We start from the raw sequence: 23,783 nt of genomic DNA on the forward strand, positions 1-23,783 counted from the left end.
AACACCCGAATAAGTTTTTCAACTTGTTTAAGTCGGGGTCCATGTTAATCAATTCATGGTAAGAAGACAAAGAAACTTATATCTGGTGGATATAAATGTATGCTGTGACCATTGGTACTGGCAGATTTTTGTGAAAAAGAATTGCCGATTTAGGTCTTTTAATGCTGATCACAAACACTGACTGACACTTTATTTTTGGTCCCCTTGCTGACCAGCAGCTAATTAAGTGACTCCATACACAGTGTGAAGCCGCTGTGTATAATAATCACTTCCATTACAGCAAATAAACTGCATTTTCTAGTTTCTTAAGTACATCATCAAGTATCATTCTCACTGTAGGATGAGGCTAAAACACGGTACACACCAAGAGCAAGCCAAGAACAGGAATGCTAACAGTTAAGCTAACCACTGAGATAGCCAAAAACAACACCAAGAAATAAGAGCTTAGTAAACTTTAAGAAGTGGATAGACCTACCTTACAGCATAAAGTAAGCAGATTGTAACAGAAAATTAACAAGTACAGTAGATTAAGAGTGTAGAGAGAGGATAATATAACAACAACTGTTGGTGTGTTGTCACAGCCAGTACACGACACGCAAGAACAGGGCTAGGGATGTGCGTATCGATCCTGTGGTATCGATATATCGATACTCACACGCTACTCATTTGGCATCACTTTTCTGAAAAAAGTATGGATATAAACCAAAAAACGGCGTGTGGGGGGTGCAAGCATCACTTTCAGATGTTTTGATGACTTACTTAACTTACTATGTGCTGGGACACCCCTGTACCTGGCAGAGTATAGAGCTGGCCCAGTCACGTCACAGGAGACAGCGAATGAACGTCGTCAACGTGCAACACACACACAGCCAGCCGACAGCGTTGTTACTTTTCCTGAACAGCAATCTGAGACTTCAGTAAAGTGTGACGTGTGACGACATATCTCGAGTACACTAAAGGTGTGATGGTGTCAGACATTTTTGTAGATCATTTTTCCAAGTTCATTTTCTCAGGGAACTGTCTTTCGTATGCAGGTTTACAGGACAAGGAAATCCTAGTTTATTGTGATAAGGAAATTATTGACTTTGCTTCAGAGAAGTGTTATAAGTTTACTTCCACAAAGAGGTTTGAAACATAACATTGTTATGAATAATTGTTTTTTAAAGCTTTTTCTACCAAGACTTTTTTTTTTGAGAAATAAGAAAAGTGAAAATGTGTATATTTTTGTTTATATTTAATTTATTTTTCATATTTATGTTATTTATTTTAATTTTACTTTTATTATATATTGACAATAATAAATGTGGTATAAATGGTCTGTATTTGTCTTGTGATTTGCCTTAAATAATAACAATAGTAATAATATTTTTGACTGACAAAAATTGCCAATAACAAATTAATGGTATCGATATCGATGAAAATGCAAGAAAAAGTATCGGTATCGAATCCTAAAAGTGTGGTATCGCCCATCCCTAAGCAGGGCTGATTGATCCATAAATTGGTGCTGTCAAGGCCAGAGTTCGTATCAGTATATAATCGATACAAGAGTATCAAATGTGTTGACATTTTTGTTAAAGTTTACAAACTCAGAACAGGAGGACTTTGAAGGCAAAAAACTAAGCATTTAAATGAGTAAAAGCTTTTGGTTTAGTTATTGTGTACTATTTACTTTGTTTTGCTTAAACTGTGTGACGAAAGAGAATAATGAACTACTTCAAATATTGTGTTGATGTTGTTACACTGTCAATAGCATTCGCCATAAATAAATGGAATAAGTTACAGTTAATACATGTGATCTGTATTGGTATCGACTATTGGCCGATCTCACTCATGGATGATTGGAATTGGCAGCATAACATCCCTCATCATTAAGTACCATCAGATTCCCAGCCCCAATGGAAGGTGCTTGACTAGATGTGCTTGTCACTCCCCAAAATGATAGTAACAAATTCATGGAGGTTTGGCTTAACACACTTAAGTGGATGTTTTGTAGAATGCTTCGCTTTGTGTGAGAAATTTCAGGTCAAATTTACAGATTTATTCAAAGTGCTGCCATTTGGTCTATTTGTCAGAAAAATAATATCACAAGCAACACAAGAGGGTCATGTGTTTTGTCAAACTTTCAGGCTTTTGTGTGCAGCAGGTCATGGGTTGAAAAGTTATCTTATATCATCAGTGCTTCTCATTTATTTTCTGCCATGAGTCTGACCCTCCTGTGGACAGGTATTTTGCCACGCACCGCCCTGTATTTAATTACTATTCAGAACTTAGCGTGTATTCATCTGTACAACGCACCGTGAGTTACATTCTTTATATAACTACCTTATTAACAAAAGTAGATGAATAAAATGAGCTCAGATAACATATGCAACAAAGCCAATTTCCAGGTTTATTAACTCATATTGTAACATTTAAACAAGACTTCTAAGTCTGTATGATTCTCAATACACAGAAACAAGTGCAAATGATTCACTAAGTTGTGCATTTTGAAAAAAATCTAACAACAATTGAAAAGGTTTAAAAACTTGCCAGATTTATCAGTGCATTCCTCTTGAAAAAGAGCAATAACTTTTTGTTTGGTGCAAAATGCAAATCAACATTGCTTATCCATCCATCCATATACTGCAGCTTATTAGAAGAGATGAACATGCATATTTGCATTTTTTCCCCTGAACAAACAATAAAAAAGCCTTGAACCCAAACTGTCAACTAATGCTCTTTTTTTAAAAATATGAAACAATTAACATTTACCAATTCTTTCTAACGTGTTTCACAGCAATTGTCTTTTTTATATGAACTCATGCAACTTCAATGCAACGTTTCATTATTCTAAGTGCAGAGAAACAAATTAAGGAGATGGTTCTGCTCATATTTAGTTGCTGCTGTGAGCCCTTTTTGCAATTCCCATCCTTTCAAATGTGGGCTTCAAACTTGATATTAGGTTGTATTCGGACACATGACTTTTCAACGTAAGTGAATGAAGTGGTGGGCCTACAAACAAACATGGCTACTGTGCAGCAAACAGAGTGTGGACTATCGAAGTACGCAAGGGGCCTAGATCTTACAATTGAAAGCAGATACGAGCAAAAAATGCAAACTATGCAATATAATCTATCCCTATAGGTTATCGAAATAAGATTTGTCGAGTGATCTCAAACTATCTGGAGCTCCAGACATCATTCAACACCACAAAACAAATGAAAAGTTGGAAAAGCATGGAGGTCTAGGTCAAGGAAAATGGCATCAAGAGTTTAAGACTCTCCGGCTTATTCATGCATCGTTTTTGATCGGGTAAGATGGCATTTCATGATTTGACTCTGCGTCTACAGCAGGGGTGGGCAATTAATTTTTACCGGGGGCCGCATTAGCAACCCGAGCACTGCTGGAGGGCCACATCGACAATATTTCAATTAAATTTTGCTCAATATTATTTTTGATATATACCGTAAGATAAATAATAATAATAATAATTAATAATAATAGTAATACTTCAACATAGTGTGTGTAACAGCATTCCATGACTAATATAAATAAATTAACATTAATAATAAATGACAGTAAAATAAGCACACGTATGACTGAGGAGTCATAGTGTAACTTTGTGTGGTGTTTGAGTTGTCTGACTTTTTGTGTGGCCATAAACGCACCAGTGGTTGGTGACAGATGACAAGTTGGTTTTGGCCTGGTTTGTACGGCAGAAAATGACTAGTTTTTCCAGATAGTAGTGTTTTACTCATGTTTTTGGTGTGGTTATGTCCAAATATAAACAGTTTTGCTCAATAAAGTGATCGATATAATTCCTGTCCTCGAAGCATCTCGATAGACGTTACAATAATTGAACGGTGTTCAATTGAACGGTGTTGACGAACACCGTTAGGGCCGCTTGTTGTCACTGTCACTCAGAGTTGCATTGCAAAATTACACAGAATAAATGTGTTTATTTTGTTTAGAATTCAGATGTGATTTGATTTGGTGCGCGGCATATATTTGCTGTGCGCAGCGGACGCTTGAGCAGTGCGCAATTGCGCAGGCACGCACCTTAGAGGGAACGTTGCTTGGCAGTCCATGTCTTGTTGAAAACACGCCATTCGTCATCAACTTTTCTTTTTTTAGCGTCTCGGGTGTAAACCGTGCATCACTTGTCGCTGCATGTGCACCTTCACTCGCAGGTTACACACGGACACACGACCATAAATAATACTTTTCAAAATAAAAGCAGCACAGTTGTATTGCGCGCACGACATAGATGTTTTTTCAACTTTATTTTGTCATTTGTGATTGCAGCTGTTCACATTCACTCACAATCACGCACACGCATACGTCCACACGGAAGTAATACAAATAACAATTTTCGAAACAAAAGCAGCACAGTTGTATTGCACACTCGACATAGATACTTTTTAAAATGTATTTTGTAATTTATAATTGGCCTCACGCGGGCCGGACAGGGACGCACAAAGGGCCGCAGAATGCCCAGGTCTGGTCTACAGCAATGTTTGTTGCCATGTTTTTGTTGTATGCAACTTTTACAAGTCTGCGTGGCTTCCCCCCCATCTTTATAAAAAATATACAGTGCCCTCCAAAAGTATTGGAACAGTGAGGCCAATTCCTTTATTTTTGTTGTAGACTAAAAACATTTGGGTTTAACATCAAAAGATGAATATGAGACAAGAGATCAACATTTCAGCTTTTATTTCCAGGTATTTACATCTGGATCTGATACACAACTTAGAAGATAGCATTAATTGTAATGGAACACAACATTTTTAGGTGAGCAAAAGTATTGGAACATATAAACTTAAAATAGATTAAAGTAAATAAGACTTAATATTTAGTTGCAAATCCTTTGCTTTCAATAACTGCATCAAGCCCGTGAGCCATTGACATCACCAAACTGTTGCATTCTTCTTTTGTGATGCTTTTCCAGGCTTTCACCGCAGCCTCTTTCAGTTGTTGTTTGTTTTGGGGGGTTACTCCCTTCAGTCTCCTCTTCAGCAGGTAAAATGCATGCTCTATTGGGTTTAAGTCTGGAGACTGACTTGGCCAGTCTAAAACCTTCCACTTCTTGCCCACGATGAACTCCTTTGTTGTTTTGGCAGTGTGTTTTGGGTCGTTATCTTGCTGCATGACGAAGGATCTCCCAATCAGTTTGGTTGCATCTTTCTTTAAATTAGCAGACAAAATGTTTCTGTAGACTTCTGAGTTAATTTTGCTGCTGCAATCATGTTACATCATCAATGAAGATGAAAGGGCCCGTCACAGAAGAAGCCATGCGAGGCCAAGCCATGACATTACCTCCGCTGTGTTTCACAGATGAGCTTGTATGTTTGGGATCATGGGCAGATCCTTTCTTTCTCCAAACTTTCGCCTTTCCATCACTTTGGAAGAAGTTAATCTTTGTCTCATCAGTCCATAAAACTTTTTCCTAGAATTTTTGAGGCTCATCTCTGTACCTTTTGGCAAATTCCAGCCTGGCCTTCCTATTCTTCTAGCTAATGAGTGGTTTGCATCTTCTGGTGTAGCCTCTGTACTTCTGTTCATGAAGTCTTCTGCGAACAGTAGATTGGGATACCTTCACTCCTGCCCTCCGGAGGTTGTTGCTGATGTCACTAACGGTTGTTTTAGGGTCTTTCTTTATAGCTCTCACAATGTTTCTGTCATCAACTGCTGATGTTTTCCTTGGTCTACCTGTTCGACGTCTGTTGCTTAGTACACAAGTGGTTTCTTTCTTCTTCAGGACATTCCAAATGGTTGTACTGGCTATGGCCAATGTTTGTACAATGGTTCTGATTGATTGTCCATCTTCTCTCAGATTCACAATTGCTTCTTTTTCACCCATAGACAGCTCTCTGGTTTTCATGTTGGTTCTACCTCTAAATGCAGTCTGCACAGGCAAAACCTATCCTACCCAATCTGAAACTGAGCTCAGACATTCAGTGCTATTTATTGTTTGAATAATCAATGTAATTGGGAGACATCTGGGCAACAAAACACACCTGTCAGTCACATGTTCCAATACTTTTGCTCTGATGAAAAATGGGTAGTTTCAAACAAAATGTGCTATCTTCTAAGTTGTGTATCAGATCCAGATGTAAATACCTGGAAATAAAAGCTGAAATGTTGATCTCTTGTCCCATTTTCATCTTTTGATGTCAAACCCAAATGTTTTCAGTCTACAACAAAAATAAACAAATTGGACTCACTGTTCCAATACTTTTGGAGGGCACTGTATCTATAGATGTCAACATTGTGCATGTGCTTAAAGCTTTATTTAGGATTGCTGCCTTTGGTAAAAGCTGAACTCTTTTAGGTTTTGCACACATTAGCTTTCTTTATTTAGACTGGCCGAGTCGGTGCTTTACGAAACACTCGAAGATATATGTCTTAAGAAATACAAATCATACCAAGATAATATTGATAATGCGAAATACGAAACATTAAAAGTATATCAAACAAATCTTTAACGAAGTACCGTATTTTTCAGAGTATAAGTCGCTCCGGAGTATAACTCGCACCGGCCGAAAATGCATAATAAAGAAGGAAAAAAACATATATAAGTTGCACTGGAGTATAAGTCGCATTTTTTGGGGGAAATGTATTTGATAAAAGCCAACACCAAAAATAGACATTTGAAAGGCAATTTAAAATAAATAAAGAATAGTGAACAACAGGCTGAATAAGTGTACGTTATATGAGGCATAAATAACCAACTGGTATGTTAACGTAACATATTATGGTAAGAGTCATTCAAATAACTATAACATATAGAACATGCTATACGTTTACCAAACAATCTGTCACTCCTAATCGCTAAATCCCATGAAATCTTATACGTCTAGTCTTACGTGAATGAGCTAAATAACATTATTTGATATATTTTACAGTAATGTGTTAATAATTTCACACATAAGTCACTCCTGAGTATAAGTCGCACCCCCGGCCAAACTATGAAAAAAACTGCGATTTACAGTCCGAAAAATACGGACTGTATTCCCTGCAAACTCATAAGAATGCTACTTTTTCCGTCTTCTTTCATAAAATCTTGCACTCTTTCACCCTTCTTGATCAACTCTCGAGGAACTCGGAAAAAACGTTATCCTTTTCATGATTTAAAAGGTTCCAACAGCCAAAAGTAACGCAAACACAGGGCATTTTTCTTGGACAAAATGTCGCCCATAACGCTAAGACAGACGCTCGCTGGCCCACCACTTCGAGCCTCGCATTAACGAGCCAGACGTGACATCAAATAAATACAACCTATTGCTACTCCCAAATCTTTCTCAATGTTAAGCTGGGATCTGCACTTTCTTTTTATTGCAGGCACAGTACAAAAACCCATCTTACAGAGATAGGATGTTGCAAAAGTTAAAAATGGCATGAAAAACACACAGTGGTCTTTCCTCATTTCCTACTGTAGTTACGGTCACTCAAAAGGCTGTGTATGTTTTGTCATACTTCCGGGTGTCATTTTTTTACTTGCCCACTCTGTTTATTTTCATTGCTGTCACAAACATGTCCATCTCGCCTCCTCCGTTAGCTCTGTACACATGTGTTCCTGTATACTAACTACTTCTACTGGGAGGAACAAGGGAGCCCGCTCATTAAGTTGAACATTGCTGCCACCTATCAACAGGCTTGTGTATTATTCTAACATGCATACTAGAGTGTAGACACAAATAATGAAAATGCCAATCACATTTTTTTAAATGGTCCTCAGAATGATCTAAAAATAAAATTAATCCATTATCAATTTGATATATTATTTATATACTACACAACATTGATCAATCAACCATAAAACAAAGCTTCTATCAGCGTTAGGATTGGAGAAATGCAAAAAAAACCTGGAAATTGTGATAGAGGAACATGGAGGAACACCCTCTTCTCCTTTGAAAATTGCAGTTAAAAAGGTCTTTAAGAAGCCCTAAATTTCCCAAAGATTAATTCAACAAGCCCCCTTCCCATCTATAAATCCGATTTGTACTTGTGAATGAATAAATATTCATTTAAAACATTAACAAACAGAAATCAAATGACCACTATAACTACTTTAATTTTGTTTAACATTAAAGGGGTTCCTATTACGCAAAAAAACAACTTTAACCTGTTGGTAGGGCTGGGCGATATGGACGAAAATTATATCTCGATATGTTTTTACTTAAACTCAATATTCTATATATATCTCGATATATTTTCCGGTGAAAGTAACATATAAAGATATTCATTTTTGAGCGAGATTCACTGAAATTGAAGTGAATAACAACTGTCCTGTAAGCAGTCAGTGGCACTTTTATTAACCCAGTTAGTGAAGATGGGTATTAACAGCACAGAAAAAAAACTGTAAGTAGCACAGAATTACATAACATAAATAAAATAAAAAACTATTCTTTCTACGTGAAATAAATAACATAGCTGTGCAAATAAAACATTTTTGGCAGCATTTCTCGTGCGAAATTTCTTGGCAACTCGAGAACAGTTTGGATTTGGGCTTACATGGTAAACAACTCAAATGAATGTTTTATCCAGACGCATACATTTGTCCAAATGTGGCCAAGTAGACGCGTTGTTGGGTTTCCTGGACGTGGTCTATATCTCTAAAAGAAAAATCTAAAGAAGAGAATCCCTCTGTCATCTTCCACTAGTTTTTTAATATATAAATCGCCTTCCTCTCCTACGACTCTGTCGTCGTCATTTGGGATGCCTGTTGTAATTTCCCTTCCTAGTTCCATGACCCGCCCGATCTTGCCTCTGATTGGCCTAATCCCAACCGATCGTGACTCATCATAGTAAACAACCAACCAATCATGGATGTTCTTATATGTGCAAGCACGTCTTGGAAGGAGGAAGGGGAGGGACTTAGTAGCCCATGAGATGGTGTGAGGAGTGGGGGAGAACACAGAACACAAATAAGCGGCGTTTGGTCATTTTAACGTGAAATCAATCATATCGATATTATATTTTCTTCAGTCATATCTTGTTTAAAAATATATTGATATGTCTTACAAACTCGATATATCGCCCAGCCCTACTAGTTGGTACTTATTTTTGTATATTTAGGATCCCCAGAAGTCCCGAAAATGTTTAAATCAAGCCCTGGAGGCGTCGCAGAGATACAATATTTATAAAACAATCTTGTCTTCTTCCAAACAAGCCATTTGGAATTTGAGACTTTAGACGTAATTTGCTTTAGTTATCAGAATCAGAATAGTTTTTATTGCCATTGTTTGAGAACGGGTTCACAAACAAGGAATTTTACTTGGTGCAATCGTGCAACATAAAACACATACACTACCGTTCAAAAGTTTGGGGTCACCCAAACAATTTTGTGGAATAGCCTTCATTTCTAAGAACAAAATTAGACTGTCGAGTTTCAGATGAAAGTTCTCTTTTTCTGGTCATTTTGAGCGTTTAATTGACCCCACAAATGTGATGCTCCAGAAACTCAATCTGCTCAAAGGAAGGTCAGTTTTGTAGCTTCTGTAACGAGCTAAAGTGTTTTCAGATGTGTGAACATGATTGCACAAGGGTTTTCTAATCATCAATTAGCCTTCTGAGACAATGAGCAAACACATTGTACCATTAGAACACTGGAGTGATAGTTGCTGGAAATGGGCCTCTATACACCTATGTAGATATTGCACCAAAAACCAGACATTTGCAGCTAGAATAGTCATTTACCACATTAGCAATGTATAGAGTGTATTTCTTTCAAGTTAAGACTAGTTTAAAGTTATCTTAATTGAAAATAAGGACATTTCAATGTGACCCCAAACTTTTGAACGGTAGTGTATAACACAGAATAGAAGAACATGAGCATATATGGATGGTAGATGTTTACCCGAATAGCTTTGCCGAATCTGCCATTTTTATTCAGTTGTAGTCCTACTTTGTAGTCAGTAAGTTACTCATTTCTCTCTATTCTGTTGTTGTGGGGCAGAGTGGCTCGTATTATTCTCTGCTGTTGACATTTCTTGTAAAAAGTTGCATCTATCTGTGTTGGCCCTGCGATGAGGTGGCGAATTGTCCAGGGTGTACCCTGCCTCCTGCCAGAGTGAATCTCGGCTAGACTCAAGCCCCCCGCAACCCCGAAAGGGACAAGCGGTAGAAAATGGATGGATGGGTATAGTTCTAACTTATACCTGTCAGTAAACTCGGAAATTCAAAAACTACAACATGGCCTACGGGTGGCGATGTAGTCGAAGGGGGCTTGGCCTGGAGGAGGGCTTTGGCACGTAAATAAGAAAGCTTACAAAACGGCGCGTTCTGTACAAATAGTCAGAAAGAGGCTTGAAGATGGTCTGTAAAACAAAATCTATGCTAAGTTTGGACCAAAGAACCACCATTACATATTATGCAGACCCCAAGTAGGTGTTTTAAATGTAGAATACAATCACAAGATGACCCATTTAATATAAGCTGCTAAGAAAGGTTACCTGCAAGCAAAGATGCTTTATCTGCAAATGAGCTTTGATAAGATGAGTTCATCCTTATATTTCCCAAATAGGTGAAATTCCACTAACTGTATATAATGGATGCATATTCGCCAAGTAATGATACACTCTTATTTCAATTTACCTGGCTTCTGTCACCAAAGTACAGTAAATAAATTTGAGACATGATTTATTTCATCTGCAAAGATGTAATACTCTCCCAAATTTTGCCTATCAAAAGAGGCTAATTAGCAATTATTAGCATACTAGGGAATGACAATTTACTTGCTAAAACTATGACAGGAGACAAATTGAAATATCTCAGCAGGGCTCATAATAAACACATAGTAACAGGTTTTATAAGTGCAAATTAACTTAATGAGAAGATATTAACTATAGCACGTATAGTTACTAGATGTTAATAACAAGCCGACATTCATACCCACATGAGAAGATTTGACACAAAGCTTTGCCTCCCTCGACTGCTATAAACAAACACAATCAATCAATCAATCAATGTTTATTTATATAGCCCTAAATCACAATGTAGAGTTGACCAAAGTTGACTAAACTTAGACTTCCTTTTTATTGTCATTCAAATTTGAACTAAATCACAATGCTGACTTGGACACTTTCTATGCGTATGATAGCAGTCGCGCCTCTCCCATAGAGAAAGACAGTGGATGACAAGAGGTTTCACTCCATTCATTTTATTCCCGCAATGGAACAAACACGGCCAGGTGCTAAAACCGGGCAGAGTAAACGCTCATGCTGACTGTTTGGAGGCGAGAGACGAGGACAACACACACGCACGCACCTTATTATAGCCGGCAAAATTATGGAGTCTCTATTTTGATCAGTCGTTGACTTGATTATCATCCCAGGCCTATAAGCAACATAAAAAAATCTTTTCGGATTTACGCAATTCACATGAATGACCGTTACGGCCTAAAAAAGGGAATTCCACAAAAAACTGGATAAATAACATCCCTGTTATATAAAAGGATAATACAGCAAGCCAAGTAGGTACTGTGTATGATACCAAACAGCCATCTTGTTTAGATCTGTAAATTTAGAAATTATATATGACTAGCAACCTACAGTACATGCATGTATGTATGCCATTTTGATTCACTTTATTTCCCTAGAAGATATTTAAAGTAAGAGCAAAACATCCAATCTTTTACACGTCCTCTATGACCATCCAAAATTGCTGCGCGCAAACTCTGAGTATGCAAGGGGCTTAGATCTTTCTGCCAAAAGCAGATACGAGCAAAAAAATCTAACTATGGAATGTTCTGTTTGTCTGCTCTTGAATGGGATTGTGCTGAACATCTTAATTTCCCCTCATGGATTAATGAAGTACTTCTGATTCTGATTAGATCCCGAGTGGTCAAGTGATATCAACAATGATTCGTCGGTGGAGTTCCCAGACATGTCGAACTATTTGAAGCTCCAGATGTCATTCTACGCGACCAAACAGATGAAAGCTTGGAAAAGCGAGGACGGGTCAACTGGTATCAAGACTCTCCCGGGTAAATATGCATTGTTTTTGCTTGGTCAAGGTTGCAATTCATGATTTAACTTTGCGTCTTGAGAGGACCTGTCCATGTAAACAATCACGACTAACAGCCAAAAGCTGACACCCATGACTGCACATCCATTTAACAAACTAACAATTACTGAATCATCACCATATTTGATTGTTGTCCTGTTGTCATATGCACTCTGACACGTGTGTACAAAATAAACAAGAGGGGAGACGTAGAAGTACCTGTCCTGACAAAGTATCATTGACCCGACTTCAATGGGAAATACTAAATGAGTAAAGTATATTAAACCTTTAACAAAGTGGTCACTGCAAACTTGTGCGTTCTTCGACTGAGCTCCCGTGGACTGGAGTGTGTGCCACTTTTCTTGTCTTTCGTACAAATCTGGCACTCTTCCGCCCTTCTTGATTAACCCTCGAGGATGTCTGAACAAACATTATCCTTCACCCGATTTGAATGGTTTGTACCGCCGAAAACAACGCAAGCTTAGGGCATTAATGGCGCCTCGTACCCATTGAGAACAGACGCTGCTGGACCACCACGCATATTAAATAGCTGGACATGACCTCAGGTAAATCCAAACAATAGGGCCCCTATAATAATGAATAAAATAGCATTGAATCAGAAATAATAAAAAATTACCCACACTCCAATAGTGCAAAACCCTAAACTGGGGTTGCACAAAAAAATGTGCAACCTTCAATCAATCAATGTTTATTTATATAGCCCTAAATCACAAGTGTCTCAAAGGGCTGTTGATTCACACCAACGTGCACTTGTCATAACAAGCTGCATCACCAAAAAAACTGACTGTTGTGGGCATGATGGCCAGCATTTGCTCCTCGCTCTCCCCGTCCCCCAGCAAGCCTCACCGGCCAAAGAGCGCGTTTGCTCCGATGTTCCGGTTCTACCAGTTGACGGCCAACGCCACCAGCGACACCGGCCGGTGGCATTTATTATTCATCAGCATAGGGGAGGAGCAATCACATTAATGAATTGACATTTCTTCTTATGTCTTGTTTTGTGGAGTGCGTGTGCCATGTTTTTGACTGAATGGATTACTTTCTGACTTTCTATTAATTTTCATTAAGAACTTTCCATCTATCAATTGTCATTCCGGGTCCTCCCGTGAAGAATGTCTGATATTTATAAAATAAATTATTAAAAAAACAATGGCCATTTCACACAGCCCAGCCTTAACCACACTGTGCTCGGCCCCAAATCTCCACTGAGTTATTCCGACCACTGCTAGCCAATGAGATAATGGTAAGGGTGTAACGGTACGTGTATTTGTATTGAACCGTTTCGGTACGGGGGGTTCGGTTCGGGACTGAGGTGCACCAAACGAGTTTCCACACGGACATATTAAGTAGCGCACCGCACGTTGTGTAAACAATGCGCACCGAGGCACAACACACGGCATGCTAGCAATGACCGGGCTACTACAAAATGCAAAAAGCCAGAGCTGGAAGACCATCCTGCCTCATAAAGATCTCCCGTTTGGCAACATTTCGGCTTCGCGGTGCGATACAACAATGGATAACATTGCTTCAACGAAGATAAAAACGAGCGTCGTGCAAACACCGCATACAAGCAGCTTCTCCTCGGCGAGTCAGGCAGGGTTAAAGCAATGACAAATGCCGTTGGTGTTTTTATAGCAGCAGACTTAAGACCATATTGCATTAAAAACTAGATTTTGACCCACTTCTATGGTGGAAGAACAATGAGCCCATATATCCTCTTACTGCCAAGTTAGCCAGGCACTACCTCGCCATACCTGCTACCTCCGTGCCCAGTGAAAGGGTATTTTCCACAGCTGGAGACATTTTAACTGCAAGCAGGTCTGCTCTTTCTGCAGACAATGTGGATAAACTGATTTTTCTGGCAAAAAACATGAAAATTGCGTGAAAGTCACCAGGGTTAAAGGCTGGGGGGGAAGAAAAGTTAATCTGAGGCTGAGTTGACTTCAAACTGTTTAATGTTGCACTTTTTGGATGTAGAAGAAAAGTTTTGTCATTTTATTTAATCTGAGCAACAACTTGAAGCAGTTTAAAGGCCTACTGAAATGAATTTTTTTTATTTAAACGGGGATAGCAGATCCATTCTATGTGTCATACTTGATCATTTCGCGATATTGACATATTTTTGCTGAAAGGATTTAGTAGAGAACAACGACGATAAAGATCGCAACTTTTGGTATCTGATAAAAAAAAGCCTTGCCTGTACCGGAAGTAGCGTGACGTAGTCAGTTGACAGTAGGGATGATACTCGAAACCGGTTTTCCCGGTTGTTTGATAAGAAAAGAACCGAGTCCTCGGACTCGAATCCCTTTTTGAGAACCGGTACCCGTTATCGAGACCACTATAGTAAAGGAAAAGAGTTGATTCTTTATTCGAATCCTGTCCCGACCAGAAATGCTCTGTGGGACATCACAAGAAATGACGTCACGTAGCTCAGTCATTAGGCGCAGATAGCGAAAGCAGGAAAACAATGGACGGGAAAAAGCGCTCCAAGGTGTAATAAAGTTCAAAACAAAAGCTATAATCCATCGAATAACTTTACTGAGAGATTTGAGCAGGGTAAAACACATGACGAACACTTTTACGACCAACCGGAAACATAGCAACCAGGCTAGCAACGCACCTCCTTTACGGCAGCTGTCGCAACGTTCTTCAAGCTACCGCAGCACATACATATATATACAACACATCTCCCTTTTTGAACTTTTGTTTTTCTTTCCTTGTAAACGTTACAAAATCACACTGTATATGTGTTGTTTGTCTAATTATAAATAATGCAGACGAGGCGTGTTGGCTGAGTTCTTGACGTTTACTTTCACAGCGTGGCAACATGCAACAACACTTTTCGGGGCTACCGCGCATGCTCGTAACTCCCGTTGCATGCTTGGTAGTGTAGTTGTTATATTCTCTAGCTCATAACATTTTGCCCCCTATAAAGAAATAATGTTAACTCAATAAAGTTTATTTCTTTTTTTAGCTTTAACTTTTAATTTTTTAGCATTGTAACCACATTTGCAAACAACTTTTCTCTTCATAGAATTTTCTTTCAATAAAAAAAAAAGTGCAAAAATGTCAAAGCATCATAACAAACAGTTATGTCAAATAGCAGCAGAAGTGCACTTTTTGGAGAGCTGTATTATTTTCAGTTTTGTTCCCAAGGGACTGATTTTATTTAACACTATATTATTATTTATACACCTATAGTGATCACAGAGACAGGTTGTTTTTGTGTTACTGTATATGTTTGTTTTTCTGATAAATCCCACTTAATATACTTTGGGTAACAACAGTCAATATTTATTTATTTATTAGATTTTATTATTATATAATAAAAGTGAGCTTTTGTTAAACCAAATATTGTGTGTTTTTTTCCATATACAACAACCTATCTGGACTCGATAAGAGAATCGATAAGGAATCGGTTCGATAATAGGATTCGATAATAGGCTCGAACTCGATAATTCCATATCAAACATCATCCCTAGTTGACAGGCTCCTCACATTTTCCTATTGTTTTCAATGCAGCTCGAGCGATTCGGACCGAGAAAGCGACGATTACCCCATTAATTTGAGCGAGGATGAAAGATTCGTGGATGAGGAACGTTAGAGTGAAGGACTAGAATGCAGTGCAAGACATATCTTTTTTCGCTCTGACCGTAACTTAGGTACAAGCTGGCTCATTGGATTCCACGCTCTCTCCTTTTTCTATTGTGGATCACGGATTTGTATTTTAAACCACCTCGGATACTATATCCTCTTGAAAATGAGAGTCGAGAACGCGAAATGGACATTCACAGTGACTTTTAACTCCACGACAATACATTGACGAAACACTTTAGCTACGGAGCTAACGTGATAGCATCGGGCTTAACTGCATATAGAAACAAAATAAATAAATCCCTGACTGGAAGGATAGACAGAAGATCAACAATACTATTAAACCATGGACATGTAAATACACGGTTAATGCTTTCCAGCCTGGCGAAGGTTAACAATGCTGTTGCTAACGACGCCATTGAAGCTAACTTAGCAACCGGGCCTCACAAAGCTATGCTAAAAACATTAGCTATCCACCTACGCCAGCCAGCCCTCATCTGCTCATCAACACCTGTGCTCACCTGCGTTCCAGCGATCGACGGTGCGACAAAGGACTTCACCCGATCACAGATGCAGTCGGCGAGACGGAGGAAGTTAAGGTGAGGTCGCCGGCTAGCGCGTCTGCTATCCATCTCTGTCCTCCTGGCTGTGTTGCTGTAGTCCGCCGCTAATACACCGATCCCACCTACAACTTTCTTCTTTGCAGTCTCCATTGTTCATTAAACAAATTGCAAAAGATTCACCAACACAGATGTCCAGAATACTGTGGAATTTTTAAATTAAAACAGAGCTTTTTTGTATTGTATTCAATGGGGTACCAATACTTCCGTATCAATTGTTGACGTCACGCGCATACGTCATCATATCTAGACGTTTTCAACCGGAAGTGTGGCGGGAAATTTAAAATTTCACTTTATAAGTTAACCCAGCCGTATTGGCATGTGTTGCAATGTTAAGATTTCATCATTGATATATAAACTATCAGACTGCGTGGTCGGTAGTAGTGGCTTTCAGTAGGCCTTTAATGTTGCACTTTATATGTAGAAAGGTTTTGTTAAGAAACCAATTCTGAGCCTCATCTTATTTAGTTTTTATTTTTTATATGTTGACTGCATTAACCCTGGCAATCGACCCTGTGTGTATATGTATGTTATTGTTATGCTTAGCATTCATGACTGCCTGCTGTTGCACTGATCAGCCTAGTGGTGGCTCACATCCATCACACACAGAGCTATTTTAAAGCAATGTTAAAAGGATAAAGCCATTGTTTACAAATTTTGGTAAATAAATAACCAGAAAATGTATATTTTGTTGTTTTCTTACTGTACCGAAAATGATCCGAACCGTGACCTCTAAACCAAGGTATGTACCAAACCGACATTTTTGTGTACCGTCACACCCTTAGATAATGGTGCATTCCATTTACCTCGAAAGTTGGAAGTCGGAGTTGGGAATGACGTCACAGCCGAGTTGTGAGCGTTCCAGTTAAGAGATCGGAAATCTATGTTTGTGCTGTGCTATGTTTGTGCTAGCCTTGTCTGAATATGAACAACTAATGGGAAAATATGCACTCTTTCTGTAACCTTTAAACATTGTGGATGAAGAGGAAACAGACGCTATTGTTAGCAATGTAGAAGATATAAAACACATAAAATAAACTTAGTTTACGCAACAGTAACGTTACCATGTATAAACGTTTAACGATACACCGTGTAGGGCCGATCAGAAGTACGAATATCAGATATAATAGAAATATATATCATTGTTTACATCCAGAGCAGCCATCTTTTAAAGCAACGAGAAGGAGGCGAGAATGCTACGACTTTCCGAGTCGGGAATCCGACCTCGAAGGGCATTGTGGTTAGAGTGTCCGCCCTGAGACTGGAAGGTCGTGAGTTCAAACCCCGGCCGAGTCATACCGAAGACTATAAAAATGGGACCCATTGCTTCCCTGCTTGGCACTCAGTATCAAGGGTTGGAATTGGGGGTTAAATCACCAAAATTATTCCCGAGCGCGGCCCACGCTGCTGCTCACTGCTCCTCTCACCTCCCAGGGGGTGAACATGGGTATGGGTCAAATGCAGAGGATAATTTCACCACACCTAGTGCGTGTATGACTATTGTTGGGACTTTAACTTTAATTCCAGTTAAAATTCCGACTTGGAACTCGGATATTTCGACTTCCAAGTACAAATAGAACGCACCATAAAAGCCTCACGTTGCCAAATCATTGTCCAGCACGGATCTTAGACATTGGTAAATCAGGTTCTGTCGCAATTCTGACAAAATTGTGATTCACATTTTGCCCAGAATCATGCAGCCCTGCCCTGAACTAGCATTTGAAGTGATAACAACAAGCTTCACGGACCTGTTTATCATAATTAGACTTTCAAAATGGCATGAATAAACAGCTGCACACATTTATCAAGAAAAAGAAAACAACGTTGGATAATACACACCACTAATTTCCAGCTCAGCCCAGTATGACTTCTTCCCATTGGCTGCCTCTTCGCTGGACATTATGGTGTACATCCGCCTGGGATCCGGCGGGTCATATTTTTCCTTGGGCATTCCTGTAACACTAGAAAGAGATCAATGCCATTAGAGAGTCTGGCTTAGTTTATTCTGAAGGAGGGAAAAAAAAAAAAATCATGAATAATAAGTTGTGTCATCGATTTTCATCAAGTGCTATACACATCCTGAATCAAATTGTCATGTTTTATGAAAAGATCACAGCTAGAAATAATATGTTATTGTCTGTTAAATGCAATTTTTATGAATTATTTAACAATTACAGCCACAGTGCTACACGGGAAGTACTTTTTGAGCGTAAAGCTAATTGTACTTTAGTTCGGTTTCAGTTTATTTGGAACATGCATACGATAAAATGTAATGCATCACATATTTCCAGTTGTTTCATTACAGCACGTCCGAAAAGGAGTAGGAAGAAACAGAGCTTATTTAATCCTACCCCTTTTCATGCCACAGCAATTTTATCCAATTTCCTGGTTCTCTGTAATAGAACAATGAACAAATAAATAATAAAAAAATATTACACCATAGTAAGCATACAAATATTAAATACATAAATGTTTGTCTCAAAAAAAAAAAAGGGTTAAAGATGTTCGTCATAATTGTTGTTCTGTGTACTTTGTGAACACATGTAGTTTGAAGCGTCTCTTAAACTGAATCATATTGGTGCTTTGTTTGATTTATTTGCTTACCGTATTTTTCGGAGTATAAGTCGCACCGGCCAAAAATGCATAATAAAGAAGGAAAAAAAAATAAGTCGTATAAATCGCATTTTTGGGGGAAATTTATTTGCTAAAACCAAACACCAAGAATAGACATTTGAAAGGCAATTTCAAATAAATAAAGAATAGTGAACAACAGGCTGAATAAGTGTACGTTATATGAGGCTTAAATAACCAACTGGTATGTTAACGTAACATATTATGGTAAGAGTCATTCAAATAACTATAACATATAGAACATGCTATACGTTTACCAAACAATCTGTCACTCCTAATCGCTAAATCCAATGAAATCTTATACGTCTAGTCTCTTACGTGAATGAGCTAAATAATATTATTTGATATTTTACGGTAATGTGTTAATAATTTCACACATAAGTCGCTCCTGAGTATAAGTCGCACCCCCGGCCAAACTATGAAAAAAACTGCGACTTATAGTCCGAAAAATACGGTAATGCGTTCCATAATTTAATTCCACATACTGATATACTAAAGGTTTTAAGTGTCGTACGAGCATACAAATGTTTTAAATGAGAGTTTTCTCTAAGGTTATAGTTTTCCTCTTTTGTTGAGAAGAATTGTTGTACATTCTCGGGCAGCAGGTTATAGTTTGCTTTATACATAATTTTAGCTGTTTGCGAACGCACCAAATCGTTGAATTGTGTGATTTAATAAATAGTGTTTGTATGTTCTCTACATCCAACATTATGTATTATTCTAATTGATCTTTTTTGTAGCCCCGTCAGTGAATGAAGCGCACATTTGTAGTCGTACCCCCATATTTCTGCACAATAACTCAGTTATGGTAACACTTGCGAGCAGTAGAGAATATGAAGTGATTTTTGGTCTAGAACAGGCCTGGGCAATTATTTTGACTCGGGGGCCAAATTTGGAGAAAAAAATCTGTCTGGGGGCCTGTATATCTATTTTTAGGAAAACTAATACAAAACCTGACAAACAAAGTCTGATTGAATGCTAAAAATTTTATGACAGACCGCCTCAAAAACGGAATGGATTTTTTTTTTCTATGAACAATAAAACGCTGAATATTGACAACATATGAACGTCACACCCCCTCTCAATCGACATATTTTACAATCAAGCCAAATGCAACAAACACAGCGAAATATGAACGCGAAGGGTAAAAAAAAACAAAAAACATCTACAATCTGATATATCACTAAGCTTTAGAACTTTGTTGTCAAAATCTCCTTCCGTGTCTGTCCCTGACACCCACATTTCAGGCTGGCCGCTCTGTAAACACTCTGTGGAAACGCTCCCCACCCACACTGCTTGGTGCCTCGTCTGAGCCGCTGTGATGTAGATTACCATAGTAACTAGTAGGGTTGTACGGTATACGGGTATTAGTATAGTACCGCAATACTAATGAATCATATTCGGTACCATACCACCTCTGAAAAGTACCGGTCCGCCACACCCTAAGATTTTTTGTTAAAATAAAGACAATAATGCAATTTTTCCGGGTCCCCTTTATTTAGAAAAGTATCGAAAAGTACCGAAAAGTATCAAAATAATATTGGTATCACAACACTAGTCACTAAAATATCATGCAAAAGCGCAGATTCCACCCATTGAAATACTTTGTTTAGTTCAAGACTTACGGTCATTTGAAAACATCACTGCACAACATAATGGCAGCTACACTTTCCATCTTAAAGATCTAAAACAGTGGTTCTTAACCTTGTTGGAGGTACCGAACCCCACCAGTTTCATATGTGCATTCACCGAATCCTGCTTTAGTGAAAAATATATAAATATATTTTTTTCAAATTCAAGACTAAATTATATGTTTTTGGTAACACTTTAGTATGGAAAATATTCTCTAAGTAACAAAGACTTAATTTTGAGTTTTTTGGACACTAGGGGAACATATTCTAATTAACAAAGACTTAATTTAGAGTTATTTGGTTAGGGCCAGGGTTATAATAAGGCCATGCCGAATAAGGCATTAATAAGTACTTAATAATGACTAGTTAAGAGCCAATATGTTACTAATTTGCATGTTAATAAGTTAATGTTACCATGTTTTATTACTGGTGCACAAAATGATCCGTGCATGAACATCACCTTGTTCAAACAACAAAACCAACACAGCGCATAAACTCACAACATATCACACACCTGCAAATCAGTCCGACTTCTGCTGTTGCCGTATCCGTAATACGCCGATAGGGAGAAGTTTTTATTTACACGATGAGTCGGGTGTGTCTTGACCTACGCCGAACCCCTGAGCCCTAACTCACCGAACCCCTAGGGTTCCATCGAACCCAGGTTAAGAACCACTGATCCAAAACAATTACTTGGGAATGTCCGGCGGGCCAGATTGAAAAGCTTAACGGGCCGCATGTGGCCCCCGGGCCTTAATTTGCCCAAGCCTGGTCTAGAACATGTTTTGTTTTATTCATTATTGACGTGTTTCTTGCTACTTTGTTTTACATGAGATTTCCAATTCATTTTAGCATCTATTATTACACCCAAAAAGGTGTTTTCTTTCACCCTTTCGATATTTACTCCGTCTATCTGTATTTGTGTTTCACTTTCTCTTCTGCTGTTACTGAATAGCATTGTTTTTAGTTTGACAGAGATTCAAAGATAGTTTAGGCGAGCTTCCTAGCCATTGGGGCTAGCTGATTAGCCTAGCTCAACCTACATGGGTTATTGTTGAGCATTAAAGTTCCACATAAGGCACACTTAACACGGACTGGACGCCCTTATAGACGATGACTTTGCCTCGGCGAGCTTCTTAAAGGGACGAGCGAGGTAATTTGCAAAGATACAGTTCAGTTGTTTACATAACAGCCTTGCACTGCCTGGCGCACCAAAGCTAGGCCAAGAAGCACCGCAATAGTTGGCTAGCCCGGCCAACTATCCATCAAAGAGCGGGGATCGAACACATTTTGTCGTTATTGCAAGCGAACGGGAAAACGCGGAGCTTTGCCATTTCCTCGCATCTGCGATTCATTCCGAGCTAGTTAGCTTAGCACTCGTTAGCATGCTAGCCACATGCTAGCAGATCCAATTATTCGAAGCTGACCCGACTTTAAAAAAAAGCAAAAAAAAACATCAATGAGAGGGTTTCAGTGTCCGACTTGAGGCGACAAAGTGCGCCGAGACGAGTGGAAATCCGGGCAATTGTTTAGAGGAAGACTTGCGGGGGGTTTTTTTACCTGCAAGAGCATACCAAATGGTGAGGACGAGTGCGCGCTGTCTTTTGTTTTCTAGCCACTTCTCTGCCGTTTCCGCTGCTGTATTATGGCGACCGTGGGGAGTTTTTTCCCCTCTGCTGATAACGTCGAGCGCTCCTATTGGTCAGCTCGCAACGGGCCCGCACAGCTGTTGAATCAAAATAAAAGCACGGATGCGCCCGAAGAAAGCTACCAAGTCCCCGACTTGTACCTTCATAGTTGACCTTTTACTTTGAAATGCCTTAAATAACAATGTGCCATTAATACATGTCTGTGTTTATTTGGAAATAACAATATATCAATAATAAATGTCAGTGTTTATCAATAATAAATATCAGTGTATTTGTAAATAACAATATATCAACAATAAATGTCAGTGTTTATCTGTGAATAACAATATATAAAAAATAAATGTCAGTGTTTATTTCTAAATAACAATATATAAAAAATACATATCAGTATTTATCTGTAAATAACAATATAGAAATAATAAATGTCAGTGTTTATCTGTAAACAGCAATATATAAATATAAATGTCAGTGATTATCTGTAAATAACAATATATCAATAAAAATGTCAGTGTTTATCTGTAATTAACAATATATCAATAATACATGTCAGTGTTCATCTGTAAATAACAATATAACAATAATAAATATCAGTGTATTTGTAAATAACAATATATCAACAATAAATGTCAGTGTGTATCTGTATATAATATATCGATAGTAAATGTCAGTGTTTATCTGTAAATAACAATATGTAAGTAATAAATATCAGTGTATTTGTAAATAACAATACATCAACAATAAATGTGTTTTTATCTGTAAATAACAATATATCAATAATAAATGTCAGTGTTTATCTGTAAATAACATGATATAAATAATAAATGTCAGTGTTTCTCTGTAAATAATATATCAATAATAAATGTCAGTGTTTCTCTGTAAATAACAATATATAAATATTAAATACCAGTGTATTTTTCAATAACAATATATCAACAATAAATATCAGTGTTTATCTGTAAATAACAGTATATAAATAATACATGTCAGTGTTTATCTGTAAATAACAATATATAAATAATAAATGTCAGGGTTTATTTGTAAATAACAATATATAAATAATACATGTCAGTGTTTATTTGTAAATAACAATATATAAATAATACATGTCAGTGTTGATCTGTGATAACATTTTATAAATAATGAATGTCAGTGTTTATCTGTAAATAACAATATATAAACAATACATGTCAGTGTTTATCCGTAAATAACAATATATAAGTAATACATGTCAGGGTTTATCTGTAAATAACAATATATAAATAATACATGTCAGTGTTTATTTGTAAATAACAATATATAAATAATAAATGTTGTGTTAATCTGTAAATAACAATATATAAATAATAAATATCAGTGTATTTGTAAATAACAATATATCAACAATCAATTTCAGTGTTTATCTGTAAATAACAGTATATAAATAATAAATGTCAGTGTTTATTTGTAAATAACAATATATAAAAAATACATATCAGTGTTTATCTGTAAATAACAATATATCAATAAAAATGTCAGTGTTTATCTGTAAATAATATTTTATAAATAATAAATGTCAGTGTTTATTTGTAAATAACAATATATCAATAATACATATCAGCGTTTATCTGTAAATAAAAATATATGACTAATACATATCAGTGTTTATCCGTAAATAA

The 23,783-nt window shown here is 37.6% G+C and overlaps 1 protein-coding gene across 1 annotated transcript in view; it reads right to left on the reverse strand.

Moving 5' to 3' along the window:
- LOC133649128 (CCR4-NOT transcription complex subunit 6) overlaps positions 1 to 22,175 on the reverse strand; it is a 48,797-nt gene extending 26,622 nt beyond the window's left edge. The window contains exons 1-2 of the mRNA XM_062045934.1: positions 22,040 to 22,175; positions 18,057 to 18,178 (exon numbers count right to left, since the gene is read on the reverse strand). Coding sequence (XP_061901918.1) covers positions 18,057 to 18,168 — 112 coding nt within the window. The 5' untranslated portion in view covers positions 18,169 to 18,178; positions 22,040 to 22,175. The remainder of the gene's footprint in view (positions 1 to 18,056; positions 18,179 to 22,039) is intronic.
- Between the last annotated feature and the right edge of the window lie 1,608 nt (positions 22,176 to 23,783).

This window comes from Entelurus aequoreus, linkage group LG04 (genome assembly GCF_033978785.1).
Source record: "Entelurus aequoreus isolate RoL-2023_Sb linkage group LG04, RoL_Eaeq_v1.1, whole genome shotgun sequence".
In the NCBI taxonomy this organism is placed as follows: domain Eukaryota; kingdom Metazoa; phylum Chordata; class Actinopteri; order Syngnathiformes; family Syngnathidae; genus Entelurus; species Entelurus aequoreus.